The sequence below is a fragment of the Rhincodon typus genome, chromosome 26 (assembly GCF_021869965.1).
Source record: "Rhincodon typus isolate 14 chromosome 26, sRhiTyp1.1, whole genome shotgun sequence".
NCBI lineage: Eukaryota > Metazoa > Chordata > Chondrichthyes > Orectolobiformes > Rhincodontidae > Rhincodon > Rhincodon typus.
Window position 1 is genome coordinate 8,731,533 of NC_063357.1, and position 14,851 is coordinate 8,746,383.

Below are 14,851 nucleotides of genomic sequence, written 5' to 3' on the forward strand. Positions count from 1 at the left end.
CACACACACACACACACACACACAGCATGAGATTTGTCAAAGGAAATCCTCTTTATTTGTCTGTCTAAATTAGGTACAGCAAAACATTCTTAAAAAAAAGGAAAAAAATGAAATTTTAAAGCAGAACACAAGAGCTAATGATTACAGATCAGTGAGAAAAGGGACCATTCTAATCCACAACAAAAAAAATTCAAACACTTTCAAACTAAGCAACAATCAGTATTCGAGGTTCTGCTATCACAGAATAAGAATCAACAAAGAGACCAGTGTCTTCACATTACAAAAAAAATACAGAACAGAAAGCCAGTGACTTCAACACTATTTCAGGCTCTGCAATTAATTACATCAAGCATGTTTAATTAACAGGAACAGAGTGATGTGATAATTTAAGCTTGTTTGGCTTCCGTGACTTAAGTGACCTTCAAAAAAATGAAGTTAAGAAAGCTTTCTTTTCACTGGCTCATGTAGACTGGACAGAACAGTAAAGATTAAAGAAGCTGACTGACTTCATTCAGCCTTTTTCAACTGGATTCCTGTAGTGGAGTACTTCAAAAACAAGTAGGCCTGAAAGCTTTAACTTTGGGTGACAAATAAAAAATGCTAACCAAAGTAATTGGAATCTTGCTTAGAATATGGATTTCTTAAATCATATTTTTGTTTTATTAACAATTTCTTTATTGTTCATTTGCACTATTTAAAGTTGTCCTGCTGTTGGTTGTCAAAAATGGAACGTTATTGTGACAGCAATATGACCATCAGGCAGCCATTTTGTTTTAGGGTTTGGTCAACAGCTTTCATGGTGGTTAAACAAGCAGCCTAGGTAAGCCAAGAAAAGGGAGCTTTCTCTTTTCAAAAGCATAATTAAACCCCTAGCACATATCAGCTTCTCACAAATTTTCATGTAGTGCTTTTTTGTTAAAGCTTTTTAAAGTCCCTGAAGCTTGTGGCATTAGCCCTGTAGTACGGGTCTGAGTTCCCACAACTTTTACAACACCTCCTTCCACCAACCTCTTGCCTAACCCAATCCAGGGTCGTGAGTGCACGTCGGGACCGTCGGGACACAGTGCCACATAGGTCCTGCCACTCACTGGCATTCTGCCTGAGTGCTCATTTCTCACGTGCATTTTGGCCCCTGGAAGCAGCAAGCTATTAGATAATGGAAGCCCTTGTGTTCGAAACCCAAGGTGCACTCTTTGGTGAGGAAGAGGGAAGCTGGGTTAAAGTCAGACCCCTTCCCTCACTGAGGACACAAAGGTCTCATTGTGTGGCACAATTACGCTGGAAGGGAAGACCAACCCCCACCCCTCCCACTGCCCCCTGCCCCCTCACATCGAATCAATCAGGGTTTCTCCAACTGACTCGATGTGAGGGGTTGGTCTTCTCTTCCAGAGTAATTGTGCCACAATGATACCTTAGGGGAGGCAATGGCCTAGTGGTATTGTTGCTGGTCTGCTTAGCCAGAGGCCTGAGGTGACATTCCGGGGATTCAGGTTCAAATCCCACCACGGCAGATGGAGGAATTTGAATTGAATGAAAATCTGGAATTACGATTCTGTTCACTAATGTCCTTCAGGGAAGGAAACTGCCATTCTTACCTGGTCTGGCCTACATGTGACTCCAGACCTCCAGCAATGTGGTTGACTCTGAACTGCCCTCTGGGTAAATAGCGATGGGTAATAAATGATAATGCCCTCATTCCACAAATTAATAAAGGGAAAAAAGAACTGGCTGATTAAGAGAAAATTCAGACTGGGTGGCACACGTAGCAGCATTTAAGGGTCACGTGGCACAGTGGTACTGTCCTGAGCTCTGGACCAGGAGATCTGGGTTCAAGTCCCGCCTGCCGTGGAAGTGTGTGATAACAAGTTTAAGAAACATACTTTCTTTTCCAAGTTTGGAAAGACGGACTCCACCCCAGGCCTCAAAATGGCTGGGTGCTCATTATTAAAAATCTATCCTCCCTCAACTAAGCTTCTAGTCTCCTGCCCTAAAATGTGCGCCTCCGTGTCAAAATTTGTTTGAGAACACTGGTGTGAAGCACCTTGGGATATCGCAGGCGTGACGTAATGATAAGTTGTTGTGACAACCACTCACTTAATAAAAACAAATCTCAAAAGATTACAACACAGCTGATACATAGCTGCCAGTCATGTTTATTTTTAAATTTTTTTTTACTTCAGGGACCACTAAAAAAAAATAAGAATTTTTCTTTTTAAAACTGAAAACTTGTGAGAAGCGGGGAGGAGCTATTTGGTGATTGTAAAGATAGACTGTGTTGTCCACAGCTTATAGAACCAAGAAAGTGACACTTACAAGCAAATGTTTATATACAATACAGCAAAAAAAATCAAAGCAAGCATTTAAATTACAAGCAACTAAATCATGCAGGAAGCGAAATAGCGGACAGCTGATGGAATGTGTCTTAAAAAATAATTAAAAATATATATAATATTATATATATATAAAGAGGTGTTGGGCCCAGGCAGTTATTATTAGAGATAATTACAGCCAAAGGTAACAGTTAATCACAGCTACCCACCCAGGCTCTCATTAACACTGCAGGAGACCTTGCTAATTTGCAAGAGGAAAGAAAATTTAGTTGATAAAAATAATATCTTGTGAAATCTGGAAACAGTCTGAAAAGTGAAATAAGAACAGAAATTAATGGTGTGATACCCCAAAGCGATAAAAAGAACCCAAGAAATTGCAATTAAATTAAGAAAAAAAGTAAAAGTAAATCAGGGATGGATGATCACTTGTAATATAATTAAGAATTATGTACAAATATCCAAAATATACACGAGGCTCGTTAACTTTTACAAGCGTGAAACCAAAAAAAACAGCCAATAAGAAAAGAGAAGGTGAGATGATCTGTGGTTAGCTCATACATGCTGAATGAACATTGCTGGTACTGAGTCTGCTGTAATGTTAGTGTACAAGGTACCAGCCAGTTTGTTGTCACTACAGCATAAAGGCAGGCTAATATTTTCACACAACTACGCAACCAGTGTTTTAACCAAACCACAATGCATTAGCAGGCCCCTATGCACAAAGTCATTCATCAGAATGTGCATGTCACGACATAGTGGGGCAGTAATGAAGGAGAAATTTAAACTCTGGCAGTGAAGTCATTCCTTCTGCTGTACATTAACCACCTTTTCTCTCATGTCTAAGGCTTCACGATTCCATCATTTTATTTAATTCAAACGCGGCAACGTATCCAAAAATAACTCTCACTTGAGACAATTAAATCGTATGTGGAGAAGTTTTTATTTTTAGACTCTGCCTCCGCCTGTTACTGGGCTATAAATAGCAGCAGAAAGCCTCACTATATTCGCCTTCTCTTCAGTGATGTCAAACAGCTCAGTGGGTGATACCTGAATCACTAGCTCCCAGCTCACAGGGCCCTGGCCATATCCACACAGCTGACTGACAACTTTAAGAGGTCCCCAAGAAAGCGCTCAGGACAAAGTGCACCTTGAGGCCATTCCCTATCTCCCCCATTTACCTGTCAGAGTTAGAAACGCAGGTCCCTTTAAGGTGAAAACAGAGCAGCTCCACATCTACACGGCAGGTGATGCTCCCTGCACATTTGTCAGAGCTAAGTTTTTGGCAGTTGTCACCAGTGTGGATGCAGGCCATTCAGCCCATCGAGTTCACACCAGCCTCCGAAGAACATTCCACCCTGTCCCTGTGACCCCACATTTCCCATGGCTAACTGACCTACCCGACACATCTTTGGGCTGCGGGAGGAAACCGGAGCACCTGGAGGGAACTAATTGAAACAACTTAACTAGTAACAACCAACGAGGTGGAGAACACAAAGGAGGGGGTTAAATCAAAATGGTTTCAGACGGGGAAATGGGGAAATAATGCACCCCAGCCCTCGCAGTGTGCAGCTGGCTCAGTGGCTGGCATTCCTACCTTACAGGGCCAGGGAACCAGGTTTGATCCAAGCTTTGGATGACTGTCCAGGGAGTTTGCACATTCTCCCCGTGTCTGCGTGGGTTTCCTCCGGGTGCTCCGGTTTCCTCCCACAGTCCAAAGATGTGCAGGTTAGGGTGGATTGGCCATGCTAAATTGTCCATGATGTGCAGGGTTATGGGGATAGGATGGGCGGGGCTTTGTCTGCGGGGGATGCTGTTCGGAGGGTCAGTGTGGACTCAGTGGACTGAATGGCCTGCTTCCACAATGTCGGAATTCTATGAAACTGGTTAGTTTATAAAACATCTAAAAATGAGCTGGGTTTTTACATTGCCCATGGTGGGGAATGATAGCCTTCTGGATGGGGAAAGGTGGAAGCTGATTTTTGTACTATTCCACAGATTTACTGTAAAATTTCCTAAAGTTGCCTAATTCAACACGAATATCAGTGTATCAAACATTAGTATCAGCTCTGGAAGCAAAACTAGAATATAACACCAGTCCGCTCAGCTTCGTGCATGCTCCTTGCTGCTCAACATTGTCAAATCTTACCCTGATCCAACGCATAGATTCACAAATTAAAAACAATCATCAACAAATACTATAGGAAACTCAGGAAAAAACTCTGTAGCTGGAATGTAATGAGACTGCGGGATGTACTCCCACAGTGAATGGCTGTGGCAATTAGAACAGACACATTTAAAGGGGAAACTGGATACACACATGAGGGAGAAAGGAACAGAGAGATATGCTGACAGGGTCAGATGGCGTAAGAAGCAGGAGGCTTGTCTGGACAGGAGGTTGAGGGGTAAGCTTGTAGAGGTTTTTAAAATCATGGGGAGCATAGATAAAGTGAATGGCAGGTGTCTTTTCCTTAGCGTGGGGGATTTCAAGACCAGTGGGCAAATTTTTAAGGTGAGAGGAAAAAGATTTTAAAAAAGACATGAGGGGCAATTTTTTTTACACAACGAGTGTGTGGAATGAACTTCCTGAGGAAGTGGTGGATGTGAAAACAAGTACAACATTTAAAAGACATTTGGATAAGTACACGAATAGGAAAGGTTTGGAGGGATATGGGCCAAACGCAGGCAGGTGAGACTAGTTTAGTTTGGGATTATGGTCAGCATGGAGTAGCTGGACCGAAGGGTCTGTTTCCGTGCTGTATGACTCTATGCAGTTTGCTGAAATGGTCCGTAAATTCCACGTGTTCCATCATGACTATACACACGTCTATCTTGTTTGAAAGAGGTAGGTGAACAATGCTCTTTCTCAGAAAGTCATCTTCATCGGGTAGTTCTCTCTCACTGTGACTGATGTTCTTTGGAAAGTGCAGGTTGGATTTTGGAAGGCTACATGGCAGGTAGAGAGCCTTGCTTACAGGGACCAGATTGGAGGATTGGGGTAGGATGGTTTGAGAGTGGGAATGTGTTCATGCCTAGCTTCCAGGGCAAATGGGGTCCATTGGCCTCCAGGAATGTGTCTTTAATCCATATTCAGGTCAATAGGATACATCAGCAGGTGGGCTGGCGACAAGGACCAATGTGAGAGAGTTGGATTAAGCATCAGGATGTTTTGATGCTCTGTAATGCATGGAGCTTCACAAAGATACAGACACATTAACTCCATCAGGGTGTCTGGAGGTTGAGGGGTGACCTTATAGAGGCTTATAAAATCATGAGGGGCATACATAAGGTGAGTTACAAACGTCTTTTCCCTAGGGTAGGGGAGTTCAAAACTAGAGGGCATAATTTTAAGGTGAGAGGAGAAAGATTTAAAAAGAGACCTGAAGGAAAACATTTTCACACAGAGGGTGGTTCGTGTGTGGAATAAACTGCCAGAGGATGTGATTGATGCAGGCACAGGTACAACATTTAAAAGACATTTGGACAGGAACATGAATTGGGAAGGTTTTGTAGGATACAGGCCAAAAGCAGGAAAATGGGACTAATTTAGTTTTGGAAACTTGATAGGCATGGATGTGTTGGCCCAAAGGATCTGTTTCTGTGCTGTATGACTCTCTGACTCTACGCTGTAACACAGGGATGGGGGACTTATATTTGAAATATAAATTAGGGAAGGTTGGGGGGTTTTCCCTGGAGATGAAGTCTCTCAAAATCACGGGAGGTCTGGACCAGGGTCATGATCTGAAATCACAGGGTCTTGGTGCTACTCCTGACCTAGGACCCCAGGCCTCCAGCCCCTGACCAGAGCATGTTGTGTGCCCCCAGAGCCTCGAGCCCCATATGGACCCCTGGTTGTAGTACCCTGACCCAGGCAGAGACAACCATGCCCGATGTCGATGGGTTGAGAACCAGAGGGCACAGACTTAAAGCTGATTGGCAAAAGAACCAAAAGGTGACATGGGGGAGAAAGCTTAATTTTACGTAGCAAGTAACTGGGATCTGGAATCTACCTGAAAATGCGGGAGAGTCAAACTCAACTCTGGTTTTCAACTGGGAACAGAACAAAAACAATCTTTTGCGATGTAACCATCGTGCGGTTTTATGAAAGTGAGCGACAAGAATCAACAGAGAAGAAACCAACACGTACTGACAGCGTGATATCGAGAATTGTATCTCTCAATAAACCCCAGCTATGATTATCACCAGGACCAGACAGAATGGTTCGACAGTCATAGGCTGTATACAATGGAATAGATCAACACTGTTCACCGATGGGATAGAATTAAGATGGACTATTAATATTATTTGAATTGAATCACTCACTTGATCGAAATGATATTACTGTGACCAAGTGGGTCCCTATCAATGATAACAAGGTGTAGAGCTGGATGAACACAGCAGGCCAAGCAGCATCAGAGGAGCAGGAAAGCTGACGTTTCGGGCCTAGACCCCTATCAATGTTTTCTCTTCATGTGGGAAAATGGGATTAGATTTGGTAGGAGGTTGTCAGTGACTGGTACAGATGCAATGGGCTGAAGAGCCTTTTTCGGTGCTAAGAGTCTATAATGCTACACATTAGAACTATGCTTATCACACAGCATTGAGTGTTGTGTCCTTGCATTGTATTAACAAATTGTCTTGTTGTGTTCAGTTCCCAGCCGGAGTACGCAGGTAATTCAACTGAGTGATGAAACCCTTAAAGGGATGTATCTGTTTTTTTGCTGTTTACAGAGACATTTTTCTTACATGTGAGTGTCAACCATAGCACACAGCTCAACACTCTCAGATCACACCGTGAGCAATGTCCTGGAAGATTCTCACATCATGAAGTCAGCTCATTCCCAGGCACAGAGCCGTGGGATTGCTTGCTCTGGGACCTATGCACATAATCACAACCACTGAGTTTTGGGATGAGGTGAGGAATTTTAGCTCCCCGCGATTGAAGTGTGTCTGAATCCAACTGGATTTACTGTGCCTGCAAGAAGGATAGTGCATCCGTCTCAGAGTCAAGCACCAGTGAACTTACTGGGAGTGACTTCATTAGGATCACAGTTCACCTCCCTGGTAGAGGATTAGTAGAGGCCTGAATAATCTTATCTTCAATCCACCTGGATACATCAATGGGCAGGCTCTTGTGGCACAGTGGTAGTGAGTCAGGAGGCCTGGTTCAAGTCCCACCTGATCCAGAGGTATGTAACAGCAACACCATCTGGATGCAACAATGGATGGGCTCTTGTGGTACAGTGGTTGCATCCCTACCTCTGGGCCAGGAGGCCTAGGTTCAAGTCCCACCTACTCCAGAAGTGTATCATAACCTCTCTGAACAGATCACTTAGAAAATACCTGGACGCATCAATGAGGATATAAAAATAGGAGCAGGAAGAGACCATTAAGTTCATTGAGCCTGCTCCACCATTCAATCAGATTGTGGCCTCAACTTCATTTTGCTGATTGATTCCCTTAACTCTAGACTCTTGTGTCAATTAAAAATTTGTCTAACTCAGCACTGACATGGCCTGGCCTCCACAGATCTCTAGAGAAGAGAATTCTATACCCTGAGAAAAGAGATTCCATTTCATTTCCATCTTAAATGGGATACCCCTTATTTTTAAACTGTTCCTCCTGAACGTGGAAACTCCCAGAAGAGAAACATCTTCAGCCTCCCCTGTTGAGTCTCCTCAGTATAAAGGCAAAATCGCCAAAGTCCTACCATAGGGCTGCTCTCTCATTACAGACAGGTAACAGGGGGTGGTTTAACCTGAGGGTCCCCATGCCTCACGCGAGGAGAGAGGCTGAGAAGGAGAGTCCTTCATGTTGACCTCAGCTGGTGCAGGAATTGAACCCATGCTGTTGGTACTTCTCTGCTTCTGAGATAACCAGCTCCCCTCAATACCTGACATTTTTCAATGAGATCATCTCTCGTTCTTCTAAACTCCAATACTATATTCTAATGGAATAGTCACTCTGCAGACAAATGGCCCAAGAGTTTAATGGCTAATATTAGCTAATGCTGCCCTTCTGCACTATATGAATGAGAATGCCATGACCTATAAAGGACCCTGTAGGTGCCAAAGGTCAAAGGGCAACCTGCTGAATATTGTGGAAATGGGCGAGCCAATCATATAGGAAGCACATAATTTCCACAGATGTTTGACACAACAGCTCGTGTGTGTCTCAAAACCATCCTATTTACACAGCATTGCTGTAGTGGACATACTCATTGGCCCAGGCGATCATACATGACAGATTTCACCAATCCCCAGCTACACCTGATTGGCCGAATGATTGTATCAACATGAGCTGACCTCTCAGTTCAAATCGTTTGTTACGGAAATCTGTTAAAGACACAACGAACTGCCCCTCACCATCAAGAACTCTCGAATCAATGTCTAATGGGGCAAATTGACCCAGAAACCGAGGGCAAGAAGTTGACCCTCCAAACATCTACCGGAGACACAGCCAGACACTTGCCTTTCTCAAGAACATCTAGAGATGGGTGATAAATACTAGCCCAGCCAGCAACTCCCACACCCCCACAAATGATTAAAGAAACATGTTTTACTCAGCATTTCCCATTAATGCTAATGGCAACCACACAGATTCAGCCAGAACTTTGCGAAAGGGTAGGTTATGATGACTGGAGCTTAGAAACGAACAACTTAAGTAATCGGAAGAGTCAGAAGTTAATGAATTTTACATGTAGTTACAGCTGGATAACATCATTCAGCTGAATGGATAGTCTGAGTGACCTCATTGCTGACCTGATTGGCTTTCTAAAGTGTGATTTCACAGAAGAGCATGCTTTCTCATTAATAATTTTGAGAGTTTGGCATCTACTTCTCTCCAACTTTGTCTCACTAGAGACAGAATAATCATCCTCCAAAATACACAACACCCTACATCAATTGATGAATTGGGACAGTAAAGTTGAATTCGTTTCAGATAAAAGTCTGACTTTCCTTTGATGCTGTTGCTCCAAACCCCATTGGAGGTTACACGCCTCGGTCAGCTCAAATACTCATTACCAAATAAATCTGGCCTGCCACCCTGCTGAATCCTCACAAACACAAGAGGTACCCTGGATAGATCGGGATGTTCGTAAGCTGCAGATAAATATGAGCAGACTGCGTGCTTCTCTCTCTGTGATACACAGGCATTTAATCATGCACTGTAAACTAACACATTATCAGAAGACAGACACAGAAGAGCTGTCTCGAGATGCCAGTGGTTGTAAGCTGGCTATCCTGGATGTGGTGAGCAGTGGTGGAGGGTGATTTTGGTGCTCAACGTGTTACATTATCCATTAGAATTTCTGCACAATGTGAGTTGGTTGGAAACAGCATTCCCAAACTTGGGACTGGAACTTTGTTTCTCTTGAATGCACTTCCTAAAGCCCTGGGAAGGGGGAGAAAGAGTAAGGAGATCGAGAACATGATTGGATTAGTGAGAGTCATGGCTGTGTAGTGTGCCATGATTCCCTCTTGGGAAGGTTATGACCTAGTGGTATTATCACTAGATTAATTAATCCAGAGACCCTGGTAATGTTCTGGGGACTGAGTTCAAATCCTGCCATAGTGGAATTTCAATCCAATAAAAAATCTGGAATTAAGAATGATGGCAATTTTCGGAAAAACCTGTTTGGTTGACTAATATCCCGCAGGGAAGGAAATGCCATCCTTACCTTGTCTGATCTACATATGACTCCAGAGTCATATCAATGCAGTTGATTCTTTACTGCCATCTGGAAACTAGGGATGAGCAATAAATGCTGGCCTAGCCATCCACGTCCACATCCTATGAGTGAATAATTTAAAAAAAGATGGTTTTCTCAAGGAGCTTTAGGGAAGGAATTCTGCTGCCCATGACCGGTCAGACCTATATGTGATGCCATTTCCATTGTCAATGTGCTAACTCTTGACTGCTGCCTGCTGAGATACTTTAGCAAACAACCTGGTTGTGTTTGGTCCATCATTACTAGCTTCTCAGGGACATTAGGGGTGGGCAATGCCAACTTTGTCTGTAGTGCCAAAACCCTATTGAATGTAATATGTTCAGAAGAGAACATGCACACCCACAATTGGTAGACGAAAGGCTTTTAAAGGAACAGAGCAGAGATCAGGCTCCACTATAGAGGAGAGAAGGCTGGGGGAAGGAGGAGGTGAGGATCGAAGGATCACTGGGGTTTAAAGATGCGGGCACTAGTTATTTGCCCTACTTTCTTAGCCAGCAATGTTATTTGACACAGGGTGATCTTAAACTAAAGGGCAAGGAGAGGCATGAAAATAAAACTACGCTAAATTGAATCTGTGACATTTGATCAGCCAACTCATCCCGGCTTCTTTCCAAGCTCAGCATTTCATCTCGATTTGAAGGAACTATTCTACTCCTACCACAACATGACTTACAAGCAACCAGCAGAGGCTCTCACGGGGACCTGGAGTAAAACTGCGATGTCCGGTTAGAAGGGAGCATCGTGGTTTTGCTACAGACTCAACTAACACAGCGACAGGTGGGTAGGGTTTGGGAAAGTCAAGGTGGCTGCTGCAATCTACAATCAAGGGTCTACATACCTGGGAACTGGTAGCTGTAGCTCGGTGCGAATCCAGGGTATCCACGACCATACGTTGCGACAAAGTTTGGGTAGCCTTTGAAACAATATTTTAAAAAGGGAGAGAGAGAAAAAAAGAAAAGTCAGGTTAGACGATGCAGTTGTTGACTGTTGCGTGCATCTTAGTCTGATATCAGTCACAAACATCACCGTTCAACTATTTATTTAGTGAATGGAGGCAAGCGACTGCCTCCTTATTCGCTGAGTTCAAGGAGATTCAATCCACGTTTAAATCCTCGCTCACTCAGTCTGCAATGGGGGCACGCCTCTGTAAGTGTGCACCGACACTGATTGTAACGGGATTACTTCAAGGCAGTGTAACAAAGCTAAAAGTACAGGTAAAATAAATGGGGCGAGTGGACATTTATACTGATTTTAAGAACGTTTTGTCCCTCCTCTTCATAAAAACATAAGAATTAAGAGCAGGAGTAGGCCATTCAGCCCTCTCGAGTCAGCTCCACCATTTGACACGAACATGGCTGATCTCATCTTGGCCTCAACTCTACTTTTCCACCCACTCCCCATAACCCTTCAACTGGTTACTAATTAAAAATCTGTCCATCTCCTCCTTAAATCTATTCAATGTTACAGCATCCACTGCACTCCAGGGGAGTGAATTTCACAGATTCATGACCCTTTGATAGAAGAAATTTCTCCCCATCTCTCTTTTAAATCTGCCATCCCTTATCCTAAAACTATGACCTCTCATTCTAGAGTGCCCCACATGAAGAAACATCCTCTCCAAACCTACTTTGTCAATCCCCTTTAGCATTTTATATACCTCAATTAGATCTCCTCTCAGTCTTCTAAATTCCAGAGAGAGTATAAACTGCTCAATCTTTCCTCACAAGACAAACCCCTCATCTCTGGAATCAATCAAGTGAATCTCCTCTGAACTGCCTCCAGTGCAAATACAACTTCAAGTTAGGGAACCAAAACCATACGCAGTCCTCCAGCTGTGGTCTCACTAATGCCATGTACAGTCACTGCTGACAACTCTCTGTAGCTCGCCCCGGTGATCACGTTTCAGGCACTGAACCTTTCTGTTGTTCCTTAACCTTGTACTGACCTGAATTCTAACCCATGCAACATCTTCCAGTGCGAATGCCAACCAGGTAGTAATAGAGAGGGACAAAAGAATCCTGGCCAATTTTCCGCTCCCCTAAACTGGTGAGCTGCAAGATTGACTGCACCGTCCCTAACTCAGCGAGATCAGGAGCTGGCTGTCGGATTTCTTTCTCTTGCTCATGAATTTTTCTCACCTTGGGAAGGTGATGTGAGAGAAATATTTTGGCCAAATCCAGTAGGGGTAAAGGAGAGAACAAAACAGGGAAGGAAAAAGCACAATATAACTGCAAATATGTTTATACAGAATACACTGATGACTTTACTACAAGAAAAATCTTCTCCAGGATTGGAGTCATTAATTGTGGTTATGCATGGAACACACTGCCATCTGGGAATGATGAGCCATCTGGACTTGACAAAGGAGCTGAATGGGATCATGATACATTAGTAATGTCCCTACCTTTAATCAGGGGGGTCTGGATTCAAGTCCCACCTGCTTCAGAGGTGGGTAAACCCCAAACAGAAAATATTAAAAAGGAGCTGGTGCACGGGTGGTGTTTAATAGTTAAAAACAAAAAAAAAGGTCACGGTAATTTGGTGGTGGGAAAGCTGTTCGGTTGTGCGTGATAATATTTCCCAATATATATAAAAAAAGGAGCTGGGTGGAGCAATGGTTCATCAGGGATTGTAGGATATTGGGAAAAGAAAAAGGCACCCCTGAGATGACAGAACAAGCAGGGCAAAAGCTGACTTTCAAGAGCTTACCCAATCATTAGACTTTCATGAACTTAACCTTCACCCTTTTCACTAACTTAACCCCCTTAAGGATCAGTCAAGTATCTCCAAAACCATGATAACCAAGTATTCATTATGTGAGCACTATCTGCAGTGTATTATTTCAGTTTTAGCATTAAGAAGACTGCTTTTTGTCAGAGCAATGTGGTTCAATTTATGTTCTAACAAGGACCGTCAGTCACTCTCACTGGAGACAGCAGTGGTTCAGTGAGTAGCACTCCAACCTCTGAAACACAACATTCTGGGTTTGCGCTCCATTCCCAAGATTTAAACACAATGTCTAGGCTGACAGTCCAAGTGTAGTCCTCAAGATGGTCAGCTTTTCAGGCCCTATCAACATGACCCACCTCACTATCAACAGTACCAATTTTCGTGTCACCTGCAAACTTACTAACTATACCTTCTACATTCACATCCAAGTCATTGATGAACTTAACAAACAGCAAGGGCCCCAGCACCGGTCCTTGTGGTACACAGTTGGTCACTTCCTATCATAAAAACAATCCTTCATCATCGCTCTTTGTTTCCTCTTTGCAAGCTAATTTTGTATCCAGCTCAACAACTTGCTTTGGAATCCAAGGGCTCTTGCCTTTTGGACCAGCCTTCCATGTGGGACCTTGTCAAAGCCTTAGTGCAACCCATGTAAGCCACACCAACTGCACTATCGTCATCAATATATTTAGTCACCCTTTTCAAAAATCAATTAAATTAGTCAGACTGGATCTCCCTCTAACAAATCTGGGCTGGCTATCCCCGATCAATCTCTGCCTTCTCAAGTATTGATTAATCCAGTCCTTCATAACTTTTCCTAATAATTTTTTGACCACAGATGTCAGATTAACTGGTCTGTGATGACCTGGCCTATCCCTGCTGCCTTTCTTGAACAGAGGCACAACATTAACTATCCTCCAGTTATCCGGCATTTCACCTGTAGCCAGCAAAGTATTAAATACCTCCACCAGGGCCCTAGCAATGTGAGTAACCAGTTTGCCTGAGTGAGTAATCACTTCTGCCAATAGCATAGTGCCTCCACAGAATCCCAGATGTGGCACCACCCAAAGCAGACCTGCTGTTAACCACATGTGTTGAACATGTATCATACATTTAGGGTGGCACGGTGGCGCAGTGGTTAGCACTGCTGCTTCACAGCGCCAGGGATCAGGGTCCAATTCTACCCTCGGGCGACTGTCTGTGCCGAGTTTGCAAATTGTCTGCGTGGGTTTCCTCCAGGTGCTCGGGTTTCCTCCCACAGCCCAAAGATTTGGAGGGTAGGTGGATTGGCCATGATATAGTGCCCAGGGATGTTTGGGTTAGACATGGGAAATCAGGATAGGATAATGGGTCTGGGTGGGATGCTCTTTGGAGGGACAGTGCAGACCTGTTGGGCTGAATGGCCTGTTTCCACACTGTAGGGATCATGATTTTTGGAATTTAGATTTTTAAAGAAAGAGGAAGATGGATTTTGATTTGTTTTTGTTAAAAGAGTACAACATCATCCAGACAAATAACCTAAATCCATAATTTCTCAGAAGACGTGTGATTTCAGTCAACTGGCTCTGGGGATGTGTAATGTGGCAGGTTTAATAAAGGATGTCAAAAGATCCCCTTAGAAACAGGGACTATAACTTAGTAGAGTTTACCTTTTGCTTTGAGAGGGAGGAACTTGAGAAACGAACAACTAAGCTAAACTTCAATAAGTGGAATTACAGTGGGATGAGGGCAGAGCTGACTGGGGCAGACTGGGAAAAGAGTTCAGCGGCAAAAATGGCTGAGAAACAATGTCAGACATTTAAGAAAATAGTTCATGGCTCAAAACAAAGGCATATTCCATGGAGGAAGTAGGATACAAGGAAGGGGATAAACCAACCATGGTTAACCAGGGAATTTAAGGATAGCATCGGATTGGAAGAAAAAAATATACCATGTGGCAGCCAGCAGATTACAAAAGTTTTAAAAACCAACAAATGACAGCCAAAAAATAATGAAAAGGGAGAAAATAAACTGTGAAAGTAAACTAGCAAGTAATATTAAGATGGACAGTGAGAGTTTTTGT

General features: G+C 43.4%; 1 protein-coding gene across 5 annotated transcripts in view; it reads right to left on the bottom strand.

Annotated features, from left to right (window-relative positions):
* The window catches only part of LOC109922848 (RNA-binding protein Musashi homolog 2-like), a 295,031-nt gene that overhangs the window by 144,186 nt on the left and 135,994 nt on the right, over positions 1-14,851 (bottom strand). For all 5 annotated transcript variants that reach the window (XM_048612469.1, XM_048612468.1, XM_048612466.1 and 2 more), the window contains exon 5: positions 10,898-10,972. In XM_048612469.1, coding sequence (XP_048468426.1) covers positions 10,898-10,972 — 75 coding nt within the window. The remainder of the gene's footprint in view (positions 1-10,897; positions 10,973-14,851) is intronic.